Raw genomic sequence first — 13,138 nt, 5'->3', positions numbered from 1 at the left:
GTACCATAATCCACTGAAATGATATTTTCTGAGGTGTACTGACTCCACACACCCCGTCTCGTCTCCAAGCTTTTATTTTTATTCTGTTTTAAAACATTCGGTTATGAAAAGGTGCAAATATGTACTTTTCCCCTGGAAAAAAAAAGTTTAACGTTCACAATTTGACCTAAAAAAACACTGTTGTACCTTTGAGGGAACATTTACATTGTTTGTACCTTGATGAACAAAAAATGTACCTGAACAGAACCTGTATTTCTAACAGTGTAGCATGTTTGAAGACTTTCCAGCAAGTTGGAATGAACAAAATGCAGAAACACATTTTTAAAAATGAATAAATAAATTTGGTGTTGGCAAAAATTTATTATATAAATGATTTATTAAAAAGTTACAGAAGTGTCTATTAGGTGGACACCAAATGAAAAAATTAAGCACGTCTAATTAAATGATCATGTTTTATTTGAGTAAACATAACATTCGTAATTCGGTCTGTAGGTGTCATGGAGCCAAAGTGTATAGAGAAAACTGCTCTTCTGGTTTCCCAACATAGTTTGCTAATAGTACAGCCTGCTGAGCTGCGTGCCTACACATGCAGTTTCTCTCCACACCTTGGTATGATGTAGAAACACAACCATATTTTGCTCAGCAGCTCCTCTTGGACTGTCCTCGGTGTGATTCTTGAAATGTCCTTCCAGTGTGTAAAAAGAAAGAACGAGCTTTAGTAATACCAGAATTTCCTAACTTAATGACACTCTGACTTATCTTCTCTTAGATTCCTTCATTTTGCTGAATGAGACTGGTTTGTTCAGTGGTTAAACAGAGGTTTTTGCTGTGTACACAGTCAGAAGTTTTATATGTCTTGCAATCTCTTGTAATTTTACTTTTCCCAGTTAGTTTTTTGATCAAGTTAGAAAAAAATCGAAGTTTAGTGATCATAAAGCAGCTCTGTGCTCCTGCTTTGTGAATATATATCTTCAACACTCAGCTTCATTTTCATCAAAGTGTCTTCCTTGGTATGAAGTAAAGAGCAGCTTTTCCATAACTAATGATTTGAAAGTTTTCTTTTCCAAACTTTTGCTAAAAGCACATATTCGCTGTGTTCCTGAAGCTCGGCTGCAGATGAGTGAGGCGGGTCCTCGGTAACACTGTCCTCTAAAGGCTCCTTGTTTGTATAACACTATCTGAAATGGAGCAGTCTACCCAGACCGCTCTGACACGTCAATGGAAAGGACTTGCTGAAAAAAATTTTGATTGGTGCTTTTGTAATTGAATTTTTTTTAACTATTTGCTGAAAGCAAAGGTTAGTTTTCCGTTGACACAGCGAAAATCCAAACAACATGCACTGTTTTAATAATTTAGGCTACGTTCACATTACAAGCCTCCTTGCTCAAATCTGATTTTTTGCTAAAATCCAATCTCTCTGACATGATGATTCACACTCGTTTAGGCACCTGATTTAAATCTGTCGTTTATGTGAACGAACTGCTGTCCTGAAATGACCCGCATGCATGCATACTACTCAGTAACGTCACGTGAATGAATCACGTGCATCATCAGCACAAACTAACGAGCAGAACGAGCTTCGCTGAGAAGATAATTAACTCTGATCAGCTCTCAGCTTCATTATTAGAGCGAGACGAAGGAGAAAAAGGTGAGATGAGCTGCTTTTCCACCGTTTACAGGCTTTAACTTCTGTTTGGCACTGCTGCCATGGTAACACTGAATGATAGCGCAGTGGAAAAAAGCACATGAATTCTGATCTGAGCGTCACATTAAGGTCACATGGCCACGAATCGGATACGTATCCACATGTGAAAGTGTGTCAGGTCGGATTTGAAAAGATCAGATTTGCGTGTCCACACAGCCCTGAAAACATCAGATCTGAGTCACATTAGGGCAAAAAATCAGATTTGTGCCACTTCAGTCTGGTAATGTGAACATAGCCTCCGTTTTCTGTTTTTTGTCAGGGACCATGCACAAAGTACAATAATCTCAAGAGATTTTCTGCACCAGAGTGAGCTAATAAGCTAATTTCCAGCCACAGTCCTAGTCCCATTCCCTAAATACTAATTTATCGCTTCTGACAGTCATTGTGATATCCAAACATTTTTGGATAGTGCCCACAAACCTTGGCAGGCAGTGTATGTGCTGTTGGGCCTTGTGGTGCTGCAGAATGTGGCTTACAGATGAGCTCATGATAAAGAAACGCTTTGTGCCTGAGTAGTGTGTGGCATGCTGGGAGTCATTGTTACACATGCACACTCCTCTCCCTCCCCATTTCCTGCCTGTGACTGTGATTCCTCTCCACGCTGAGAAATCTCCTCTAATCCTCTAAGTGCACAGTATGCCTCTGTTTTCATCCAACCACAATTTGTTACAAGCCCCCCCCCACCCCCTTAAAGTGGTTTACCTGCACATTAGGCATCTTAAGTCCTCAGTAAAAGTTTAAATGAGATTAGAGGTGTAGAGCTCCCCCCTCTGAAGTGTTTATGTCTGTTTACTGGGACTCAGGAAAGAAATGTCTGTTTTTGATAGATTCCAGATAAAGTCTGTTTGAAGCTGCTTTCAGGAGAAGTGATAATTTGGTGAAAACTACGACGTACTGCTAACTTTAAAGATGGATGAAGTGGCATGGAGCAGATTCCACCAATTTTTGGAAATGTCTGCAGAATGAGATTTAAGAAAAGTCGTCCGGAGTGGTTTGAAGTGAAATGGTTCATAGTAGAAAAACCTACAGGCTTACAGGTTTCACAGTGGTTTTGATAGGAACCCAGACCAGACTATCCAGACCACCAGTGAACTTACATGCATCTTCTGAGTTTTTGTATGTGATGATGATGATGGTAAAACAGTGGAAAATCTTATAAAAATAAGGCTTCTTTGCAGACTGTTTTGCCTCACAGTGCCCTGCAGGTACCTTTTCGCTCTGAATGGCTTTCGAAAAATACATTTTAGTCCAGAATCTTCTCAAAACTATCGTTTTAGCTCCAGTAAGAAATTAAGGATGCAAATTAAACTTTTCTTGGGAGATCGACTGCATTTGGGGAGATTTGCGTGGATTTAATTTTTTTTTTTTGCTTTAGTTAGCTGAATGTTTATCCTAGAGATGGAAAGAAGAACTGCCCTTTCTCAGTTTCACAGAGACCCAAATCTAATTAGATCTCAAATTATTGAGGACACGCTGGTGTCAAAGTTTCTGGGGTGAAAAAAAAAAGGTGACAAAGCGTAGCGGTATGAACTGAAACTAATGAGAACCAGCAAGTTCCACACACAGTAGAGCAATAGCAGCAGATGCGTTATGGAGACACCACATGGGCTAAATAAATTATTTCTGAAATGGGTTAATCTGATGACTAACTATTCTGCCTTCTTTGGTTCCTGTCTGTATGCCATCGCATCACTTTTTAATCTGTGAAACAAGCGGTTTCGTCTTTTATGGTGCAACAAAACAATAAAAGCCATATCATCCCCTGAACTTCCTGTGGTGTACAACAGTATGTCAGAGTGGCTGTATGTTTTGTATGAACATAACAGGGCAGTTTTGTTTTGTTATAAATTCCTTAAATAACCAGGATCCACCAAGATATTTGGTAAAAATCAATTCTGGCATTTCGGCCTGCAGCTAGAGTTTGTTATTCTTCATTTATACAACAGTTAGTTCCGGCTGCACAAGCTGATTGGTTGAGAAGTGTTCTAACCGTGCTGTTATTTCGCCATAACAACACTGTATCACTCCGCTGAGACGCCGTTGCTAAGCAACGACTTTGACAGCTGTAGGCCATTTGAACGTTTTTACTTCTTACTTTGCCACAAGCAGAAAATTAATACTTTTAAGATCACATTTGACCGACAGCCGATTTGGTCAGACTCTGAAGATGAGACGACACTAAATTCCCAAACTGTCATCACCACTGAGCAGCTTTTCAGTCGGCAGCTGTGACAGAAGAACAGCTAAACAACCTGGAATCAGCCAGAAATGAACCCAACACCATTCACCAAACTAAACGGGCTGTAAGATGCTTTACAGACTGGCTGGAACAAAACAACATTAATACTGATCTGGCAAAAAATGACAAAACTGAGCTAAACTTGATGTTGCGGCAGTTTTATGACTCATGAGCAGCGAGTGGGCGGAGTTCGTTACTCTGACGTAGCAACGAGCTGCTTGTTAAGGAACTATAATTTGGTAAAGGAACTGCAAACATTAAAACATATTAAACGCCGCCTTCACGGCCCAGTTTATTAATTTCTTACTTTATTTATTTAACTGTAGTATAAAAGCAATAGAACACTCGAGGTTGTGTGTTATCGCTGTAACGTCACGGCTGTGATGATCTACGGCGACCAAATCACAGCCGTGATGTTATTTCACGATGACACACTCCCTCTCGTCTTCTCTTGCTTAAATAGAATACAATAGAATAGAATTTGGAACCATTGGCCAACTGTGCTTTGCACACAGAGGAATTTGACCTCCGCAAGCCGTCCGTGCAGTGAAACACCCACATACATGCGCACTAGTGAACACACACACTTCACTCATGTCCTGTTGGCTCAGGGGACCTTCACAAGGCAGGTTCCCTAACCTCCAGCCCACGACTGCCCCGAACAGTTGTCAGAAATGTTATATATAGTGCAATATCAGTAGCACAGCGCTGTAGCTGTCAGTTTCATTAGTTTGACAGAGTTTACGATTTTGTATTGTTTTATATCGTTATATATTGCCAAGCTGCTGAGCTATAGGCTAATCAATACAAACAAACTAGCGCTAGAGTAGGTCTTAACAAACTGAGGTAAGGTACCAAGATACCTAGCTACTTTGCTAAATTAAACTTGTTCTCCTCATCTTCTGAGTCATTTCTGTCGTTTGAGTAATCCATTCTTGCCTTTGTGGTGAGGACTTGAAGGCAGATGCTACAGTTCTACCGCTGCAACCATTTATTCGGCTTTCTGGCAGTGTTAGCTTTCTGGCTTCCTGCTACGTTCACCAGCTAGTGGGGGGGAAAAAAAACAAAACAGTCGGCCCCAGAAATCTACCTAAAGTTCCTACAGTCTTCAAAATGCATCATCAGAAGGGGATTTTCTTAATTTTTCACCCTGAAAACCTCACGTTGAGACTCCACCGGTTCCACTGTTTACAACAGATATAGCAATGGTAAAGGTTTTTCATTGTGAAGAGAATGTGGTAAGTCTGGGAAATTAAGGGATTAAGTAAACATGTAGACCAAAGAAAAATCCACGCCTTTTTTTTTTTTTTTCTCATAATCAGCGTCATCAGCTTTGTCAGCTAATCATTTAGGTGTGTTTAGGTGTTAAACCACACTATTTGCTCTAACATGGTCTTCGGCTCTTGCAAAAATAAAGCCGCATGGTGTTAGTCAGCCCTTAAAAGCCACAGGACATTATAGTGTGGTTTTACCTCCACCAAAGCTTCGATGCCTGCACCTTACAAAAGTGTCTTAGTATCTGGGAGAGGCTGATTATCATTAAAACACGGTCTGAGAGTCACTCCTTTAGTTTCTGGACATGTAAATCCGGTCCCATGAAATTCAACCATGATGATTCAAAGTCAAAGCGATAGTTTGATGCAAATGAAGTTACGTATAATACATAAATGATACGTCACAGTAACACCTGATCGATCATAAACAATGAATGATATGTATTCAATATTTCACACACTGTGCTGCACTAAATCCAATAAAACAAGACTAATGACGCTCCCTTTGTAATCAAACATGCGGCTAGGAGGTGTTTTAAGTACTGATGATACCCGCAGTAAACTTAGAAAGCATACTGTGATACTAAGATATAATTTATCACGATAATAATATACATAAAATGAAAAAAAGGCTGGTCTCTGACTTCTTTTGTTGAGCTCCCACTTGCTGACCCCTACAGAAATGGTGTCAGATGAGTTTAGGTTTGGAAGTCTGAAGGGTCAGAGCAGTAGCTTGTGTCAGAGGTCGGTGATCTTCAAAGTGATGTATACAGAGTGATGTATGTCGTGAAATGCTGGTGAAGGTCACAGAAGTAATGTGAGAAATGCAGAATGGACGTTTGGCTATGATGGATTCAGGGTCACCTGCATTGGTCAAGCACGCACACATGCCTCAGCAGATCCTGCTGGCTGTCAGCACCAGGTGTGAGGCAGCATGTGTATGTCATCACACTGGCCTACAAAAGGATTCCTGCACTCGCTCCTGTCTGATTGAGCAATCCATATATTCACCACCTGGTTAGTTTTGTTTTTGCGCTCCTGCTCAGCCGTGTTTTTTTTTTTTTGGTTTTTTTTTTGGGAGCTGTGCTGTTGCTCTGTGCACTAGGCTCGGCCCCTTTCTGCAGGGCCTGGTGGAATAGGCTGGAGGCTGGAATAAGTTGGGAAAAAACGCCTTGTCGGGAAAGGAAAGCATGGCAACGTTGTTGTTGTCTCACATTACATCTCCGCTTCTCAACACTGTGCTCCATTGTGTAGTCACACGCTTTGAAGGGCCGGGTCTGTGATCAGCCCACAGGTTGTTTTTGGCTTGTGTTGTCCTGTAAGTAACAGCAGACATTATTTTTTTCTTCTGTGCGTGCTGCAGTTTTGCAATTGTACCCTTCAGTGAGGAAACCTCAGCTGTCTGCCGTGCAGTTCAGCCTAGAGCTCGCTAAATAAAACCTTTTGCTTCATACACACTTTACACCGATCAGGCATAACACTATGACCACCTCCTTGTTTCTACGCTCATTGTCCATTTTATCAGCTCCACTTACTATATAGGTGCACTTTGTAGTTCTACAGTTACAGACTGTAGTCCATCTGTTTCTCTGCATACTTTGTTAGCCCCCTTTTACCCTGTTCTTCAGTGGTCAGGACCCCCATGGACCCTCACAGAGCAGGTACTATTTGGGTGGTGGATCATTCTCAGCACAGCAGTAACACTGATGTGGTGGTGGTGTGTTAGTCTGTGTTGTGCTGGTCTGAGTGGATCAGACACAGCAGTGCTGCTGGAGTTTTTAAACACCTCAGTGTCCACTCACTGTCCACTCTATTAGACACTCCTTGTCAGTCCACCTTGTAGATGAAGGCAGAGACGTTAGCTCATCTGCTGCTGCACAGTTTGTGTTGGTCATCCTCTAGTCCTTCATCAGTGCCCACAGGACGCTGTTGGCTGGATATTTTTGGTTGGTGGACTATTCTCAGTCCAGCAGTGACACTGAGGTGTTTAAAAACTCCAGCAGCACTGCTGTGTCTGATCCACTCATAGCAGCGCAACACACACTAACACACCACCACCACGTCAGTGTTACTGCAGTGATGAAAATGATTCTTCTGCACAGGGTGTAGCTCCATCAGGCTGGGAAGAGCCCAGAGCCTCCGGTCATCTGTCTCCATGCATGTTTTAGCTGAGGTTAAACTCAAATGTGGCCTGACTGCAGATGCTGATCTCAGAGTATCTGAATATGTTGAGCGTTGAGCCTCATTTAAAGCTTATCCTTTCAAGAGCTTCAGCATTTTAGAAAGTTATTGTTACCGAAGAAGCTTATTTATAACTTAATAATTGAAACTCCTTAAGCTGAGTTCAGTATTTGCTCCTTAGATAGAGTTAAATTCCAATCTGGAATATTGTATATGGGTCCCTCCAACCATAAAGGTTGCAGGGCTTCAAAGGATGCTTAAAATATTAGGCACAGCTCCAGACGTCGGTACATACATTTACACTGTTGACCTAAGATTAAATAACACTTTTCCCTTATGATTATCTGATTTTTCTTTTTTTATGTTTCATAGTTGCTCTGCACCTGTAAAACAGCTCATCACAAAACCAGTTTTCAACATTTCAGAAATCATTTTTAATATAAAATGTTGACCGCATTCTCTCTGTGTGAGGTCAAAGGCAGGAATCAGAGGAAGAGGGCAGCTTCACTTCCACTCTTTACCCCTCACTTTTTTTCCTTTTGCTTTCAGGTTTTTATGTTTTCTCCAACATCCCAGTGCCAGTCTGGTTCGCTCATTTTACACTGCTGGCTTTCCTGTTGCATTTATTATTCATAGGATTGGTCGAAATGCCCAAAACTCTTATCACAATGTCTACATGCATCCTAATACAGTACCGGACAAATGTTATATGATGAGATAATGCTTAGTATCTGATTTCTCAAAAATAATTTTGCGCTCTAAGCCATTCAGTTGTACATGCAATGCAGATAAAGTGCAAAACATGATAATAAAAACATCACAAAGTTCATCCATTTGTTCTACATGGTTTCAAATACAAAATCAAAGGATTTGTGGCTCCTGTGCCACAATATTTTCTTCAGAGACATTTTCCATTTTCACTCTGTTATTTCCACAGTGAAAAAATTGTGTAGTTCTCATAACTCCTAATATTTTACTAAAAATACTTCAAACATGTTTTTCGATTTCACTAATTTTCTTTACCGTTTCTGCTGTTACCATATTATTTTACCGTTTTCTAATTGCCATCTTATTGTCCCATTTGGATAAAACATCTTAAATATGTATTTTATCTTAAGGCATACATTTAAAGTTAAAATTTGTCCAAATTTAAATTTGTCTGTTTGACTGTCAAACACTTCAGTGCTAGAACTCGATTTACAATCACACTTTTTGTTAATTACACTTTTTATTTTGTAAACTTCCCACTAAAACATTTCTCTGAAGATATTATATCTCAGGTAAGGTAAATGGGTATTTAAGTGAAAACCTGAGGCTAAAATCTCACCTCAGATATTTTATACAAGCACCAACAGGCCTTTAAGCTGGCAAAGTGTCTGTGGATTTTTTTCTAATCAGAGTTTTTTCTTGTCCTCCGATCAGGTTGAGCAGTCGAAGGTGTTGGTAAAAGAGGGCGGAGTGCAGCTGCTGCTGACCATCGTGGACACACCGGGGTTTGGAGATGCTGTAGACAACAGTAACTGGTAAGCAGTCAGCTTGCTGTATTGATGCTGTTCAGTAGAAACGGATTGTGGACCACAAACGGGCTAAATGTGTTCCGGAAACTAAACTGATGTCGATTTTTGTTGCAGCTGGCAGCCGGTGATCGATCACATCGACAGTAAGTTTGAGGATTATCTCAACGCAGAGTCGCGCGTCAACAGACGGCAGATGCCCGACAATAGAGTTCACTGCTGCTTGTACTTCATCGCCCCCTCTGGACACGGGTGGGTACTACACCTTTAGTCCACGTACGCACGCTCACAGTCACATACAGGGGTTTAAACGCCCCCTGGTTAAATTACATGGGTTTTGTGTTTTCTAAGTGAAGTTAAAACATCCTCTACAGTAAACATAGTTAAATTTGGCAGTTTAATTGGGGGGGGGTTTATTAGGGGGGGGATAAAACATACAAAAAATGAAACACAGTGTAAAATGTGCCAGAACTTTTACACAGGCTATGTTTTATGTTTTTTCCCAATATGTTAAATTCAGTAAATAAACAGAAGTGAGTTCTCTATAGACGGTGTATTAAATTATTTTCCACTTAGAAAATCAAGAGAAGCGTGGAATTTGACCAGAAGCATAGAAACGTTTGCATACACCTGTATACGCTGCAAGTCTAAAGTTTGCGGATACCTAACTTTTCATTTTCTTTGTTGATTTGCCACGAGTTAGCATGTTAAAGTTGCATTTTTAGCCAAAGTGATTCTAACTCAACTAAAACAAAGGGGAATTGCACAGATTTTTCAGAGTTTCCTCAAACTTAATCGTTCAGATGTAAACGCACTCATGTAGTTTGATATGAAAGGGGTAAACGCAAATATAGCTTTTTTATTTATTATGGAACACCACCAGTGAACCCACACATGTCATCTGAGGTTTTAGATGTGATATTCAATCTGAAAACATTTTTTTAAATACCTTCCATGTTCCTCTCCACTGTGAACAAATTAAAACTATCATAAAACAACGTCTCAGACATCAGGCTTCGTATTCATAACCATTTCATGTAATAGCTTTCTGTGAGGGAGCTTTTGGAGGTGGACATCTGGTTCCTATCACCACCATTGTGAACAGCTCGGTAAGAGAGTGGCTTTTTGTTTAAGTCTAAACAATTATGGTGAATTTTCTGTGTAAGAGATTAGATCAAAACACCTTGAGTTTTCCAAATTGTATTTTTTTTTAGTACTTTTCCACTTTTTAAGTCAGAACCGTAGTTTTTAGAGCACAGGACAGATTGTGGGCCGAGTCTGAAAGCTGAAGTTAAAGCACTTTGTCTTTGCTGAATGTCCTGCTTCAACCCCTCCAGGCCTCCCTGCTGTCTTCACTTGGCATCTGAGATAAACGTGAGACTGTGAATTATCCGATTTTAGACATCAGTCTAAATCTAAACCCCTGCGTGTGCCTAACAAGCCAAAACGCACCAGCTGAACCTCTTAAATCTGCAGCGCGCCTCCCTCACACAGACGCAGCAGAGGGGTTTACGAGCTTCAGGCCTCCACCCACACCCACCCCTCCCTCTGCTGGAAGACAGCTCAGTGTCTGTGTGCTCAGGGAGGGGCTCAGAGAAAGAGGAAAAACATTAGTGTAATCGTTCCGTTCTGCGTACGTGTGTGTGTGGGTCGAGAGGGGCTCAGGGAAGCAGGAAAAACATTAGTGTGTTTGTTCCGTTCTCTGTGCCATTCTGGCTTGTGTTGAGTGCTGGCTCAGTGCATCTCATTTCAGCTGGACACACAAACAGCTGGACACACACTGACCTCCTCTGTGCCCAGAGCAGATTTCGCCTGTGATTGGTGGAAAGACTCTGTATGTCTCCATTCACAGTACACTGTCAGAAATAAGGGTTCTGTGCTGGTACATCTGTCCAAAATGAGCTTGAAGCAGCTTCATAAGGTGATTTTTGGTGTGCAGTTTGATGCTGTTTGGTGGGTTAGAAGATTCCATTATTTATTAGCCTCTTAGCTCCAGTGCAGAACTAAAGAAGCAAACTTTAGACACCAAACATGTCACGACTGATCCACTACATTCAGGGTAACGTTTTAGCTTTTGGCTGAACCGTCTTTTTAATTAAAAACTCTTTCTCTGTCTCCCTCTTGCTGTCCTCCTCCTGCTCCCTCTTTAAAATTGTTTTAGGTGACTATTTTAAGTCGTCCTTTTAGATGAAACAAACACTTAAATGAGTGTCAGTAACACATCAGAAACATATGAGGGTTAGGGTTAGGATTAGGTTTTGGGTTGTGGTTAAGGTTAGGGTTAGGATTAGGGCCAGGGTAATGGTTAGGAGTGGGTTTTGGGTTGAGGTTAAGGTTAGGATTAGGGTCAGGGTGAGGGTTAGGTTTTGGGTGAGGTTGGTAAGGTTAGGTTTTGCGTAATGGAAGTAACGTATTAACAGAACATCTACAAGATATTAGTGTATTCAGATGCTTCACTACTGCTACTGCACTGATATGTTGATGTGTTACTGATAATCTGATGAGTTTATTAATCATCTACAAAGGACCACTCAGAATAAAGTGGGATTTTTTTTTCTTTCAGACTGAAGCCACTGGATATCGAGTTCATGAAACGGTTACATGAAAAAGTGAACATCATCCCTCTCATCGCCAAAGCCGACACACTGACTCCAGAGGAATGCCAACAGTTCAAGAAGCAGGTCTGAGTCTTTGTTCAATCTAAATTGAGGTTTTTCAGCAGGTCTGTAAGAAATGTCACAGTTTGCTGTAGCTAACCGAAGGCGCTCATTGCTCCACATTTGCTAAGTTTACTTCTCTGAACCAGAGTGTAATGTAATATTATATTATGTTAAGTCCAATAGAGCACAATGAGAGGAGGTCTGTTCCCCATCACAGATTAATAATGGGGGTATTTAAACCTGTTCCATACGTTTTAAGCTCTCAGCATTGTTCAAGTAGTGTAAAGTTAAGAGCTTGGACAATATAGGAAAATGTGATTGCTGAATTAAACATCCTCTGTGACTGATGGGAGGAATAAGCAAAAATAGGGAATAAAACAAGTTCATGTTAAGTTTATGTCCAGAGGTTTTTCTGATCTGGTGCACCAGTGCTTCTTGTCAAAAAGCTTAGTGAAACACTGGTTTGATTAAAACTATTTGAAAATAAAATTAAAATGTAAAACATAAAATTAAGATAAAATTATATCAGCCGTTATCAACCACAAGATGTTCGTATTGGTGCTGTCCGGTGCTAGTCTGCAAAGCTTTTGTGCAAACATAATTAAAGTCAGGTTGTTGTGTTGTAGTGGTCGTCAATGCTTGGAAGTGTTTGTGTGTGACTAAGCGCCCGATTTCCTCTCGGTGTGATATTGACTGGCCCGTTTGAGAGAGTGAGATTTGCCCTATATAAGAGTTCAAAATGGGACACTGAACCAAACAGAAAATCAGCTGGCGCACAAAATCATTACCAGCGTTTTTATGAATTGCCTTCAGCTCATGTTTGGTCTTTTGAAGTGTTTAGGACGAGTCAAATCTGCGATTTGTGTATTTAGAGGCAGCACTGCTGGAGTTGAAACTGATAACTTCACCGTTAACCTCTATTCCAAAGGAGAGATGTATCTGCAAGCTCACATAGTTTGGGTTAGTCTGTATGAAGCAACTGTGCTTTGAACTGTAGCCTAAAGTAGAAATTTACGTTCCATTGCAAAATAATCATAGCAAACCAAGAAGGTTATGCAGCAGTTTTTCCAAATAAGATAATCATCACAAGTATTTCCAGATTTCCATTTCTGCAGTATCTCATGCATTTTCTCTCGTTTTTAAGTCTTTCTCTTTGTGCTACCTCTGAAGTTTTCTACTGCTCTCCACAGATAATGCGAGAAATCCAGGAGCATAAAATAAAAATCTATGAATTTCCAGAAACGGACGATGAGGAGGAGAACAAGCTAGTGAAGAAGATTAAGGTTTGTATGTTCTCACTATAAAGGCTTTTACATACCAAGTGTGAATCATGAACAACATTAAATGAATTGGAGTGTTGGGTTTTGTGTTCTGGTTTTGGTAGCACGAAAATGGCACACTTCCAAAAAATCCCTTCACGTCTGTATAGATTTAATTGGGAAAAAAAAGCCTGGCCAACAATTTTGCTTTTTCATGTTGTTTATTTGTGTCTGGTTCTGCTTGCAACAACATTTAGGCCACATGGTATGGCAAATGTGTATCACAACACATCGTCATTTTCACAG

General features: G+C 40.5%; 1 protein-coding gene across 3 annotated transcripts in view; it reads left to right on the top strand.

The window, feature by feature from the left end:
• sept7a (septin 7a) overlaps positions 1-13,138 on the top strand; it is an 80,591-nt gene that overhangs the window by 47,446 nt on the left and 20,007 nt on the right. For all 3 annotated transcript variants that reach the window (XM_036566006.1, XM_036566004.1, XM_036566005.1), the window contains exons 5-8: positions 8,822-8,922; positions 9,031-9,165; positions 11,477-11,594; positions 12,764-12,856. In XM_036566006.1, coding sequence (XP_036421899.1) covers positions 8,822-8,922; positions 9,031-9,165; positions 11,477-11,594; positions 12,764-12,856 — 447 coding nt within the window. The remainder of the gene's footprint in view (positions 1-8,821; positions 8,923-9,030; positions 9,166-11,476; positions 11,595-12,763; positions 12,857-13,138) is intronic.

The sequence above is a fragment of the Colossoma macropomum genome, unplaced genomic scaffold (assembly GCF_904425465.1).
Source record: "Colossoma macropomum unplaced genomic scaffold, Colossoma_macropomum, whole genome shotgun sequence".
NCBI lineage: Eukaryota > Metazoa > Chordata > Actinopteri > Characiformes > Serrasalmidae > Colossoma > Colossoma macropomum.
This window is presented reverse-complemented; position numbering and strand designations above follow the sequence as displayed.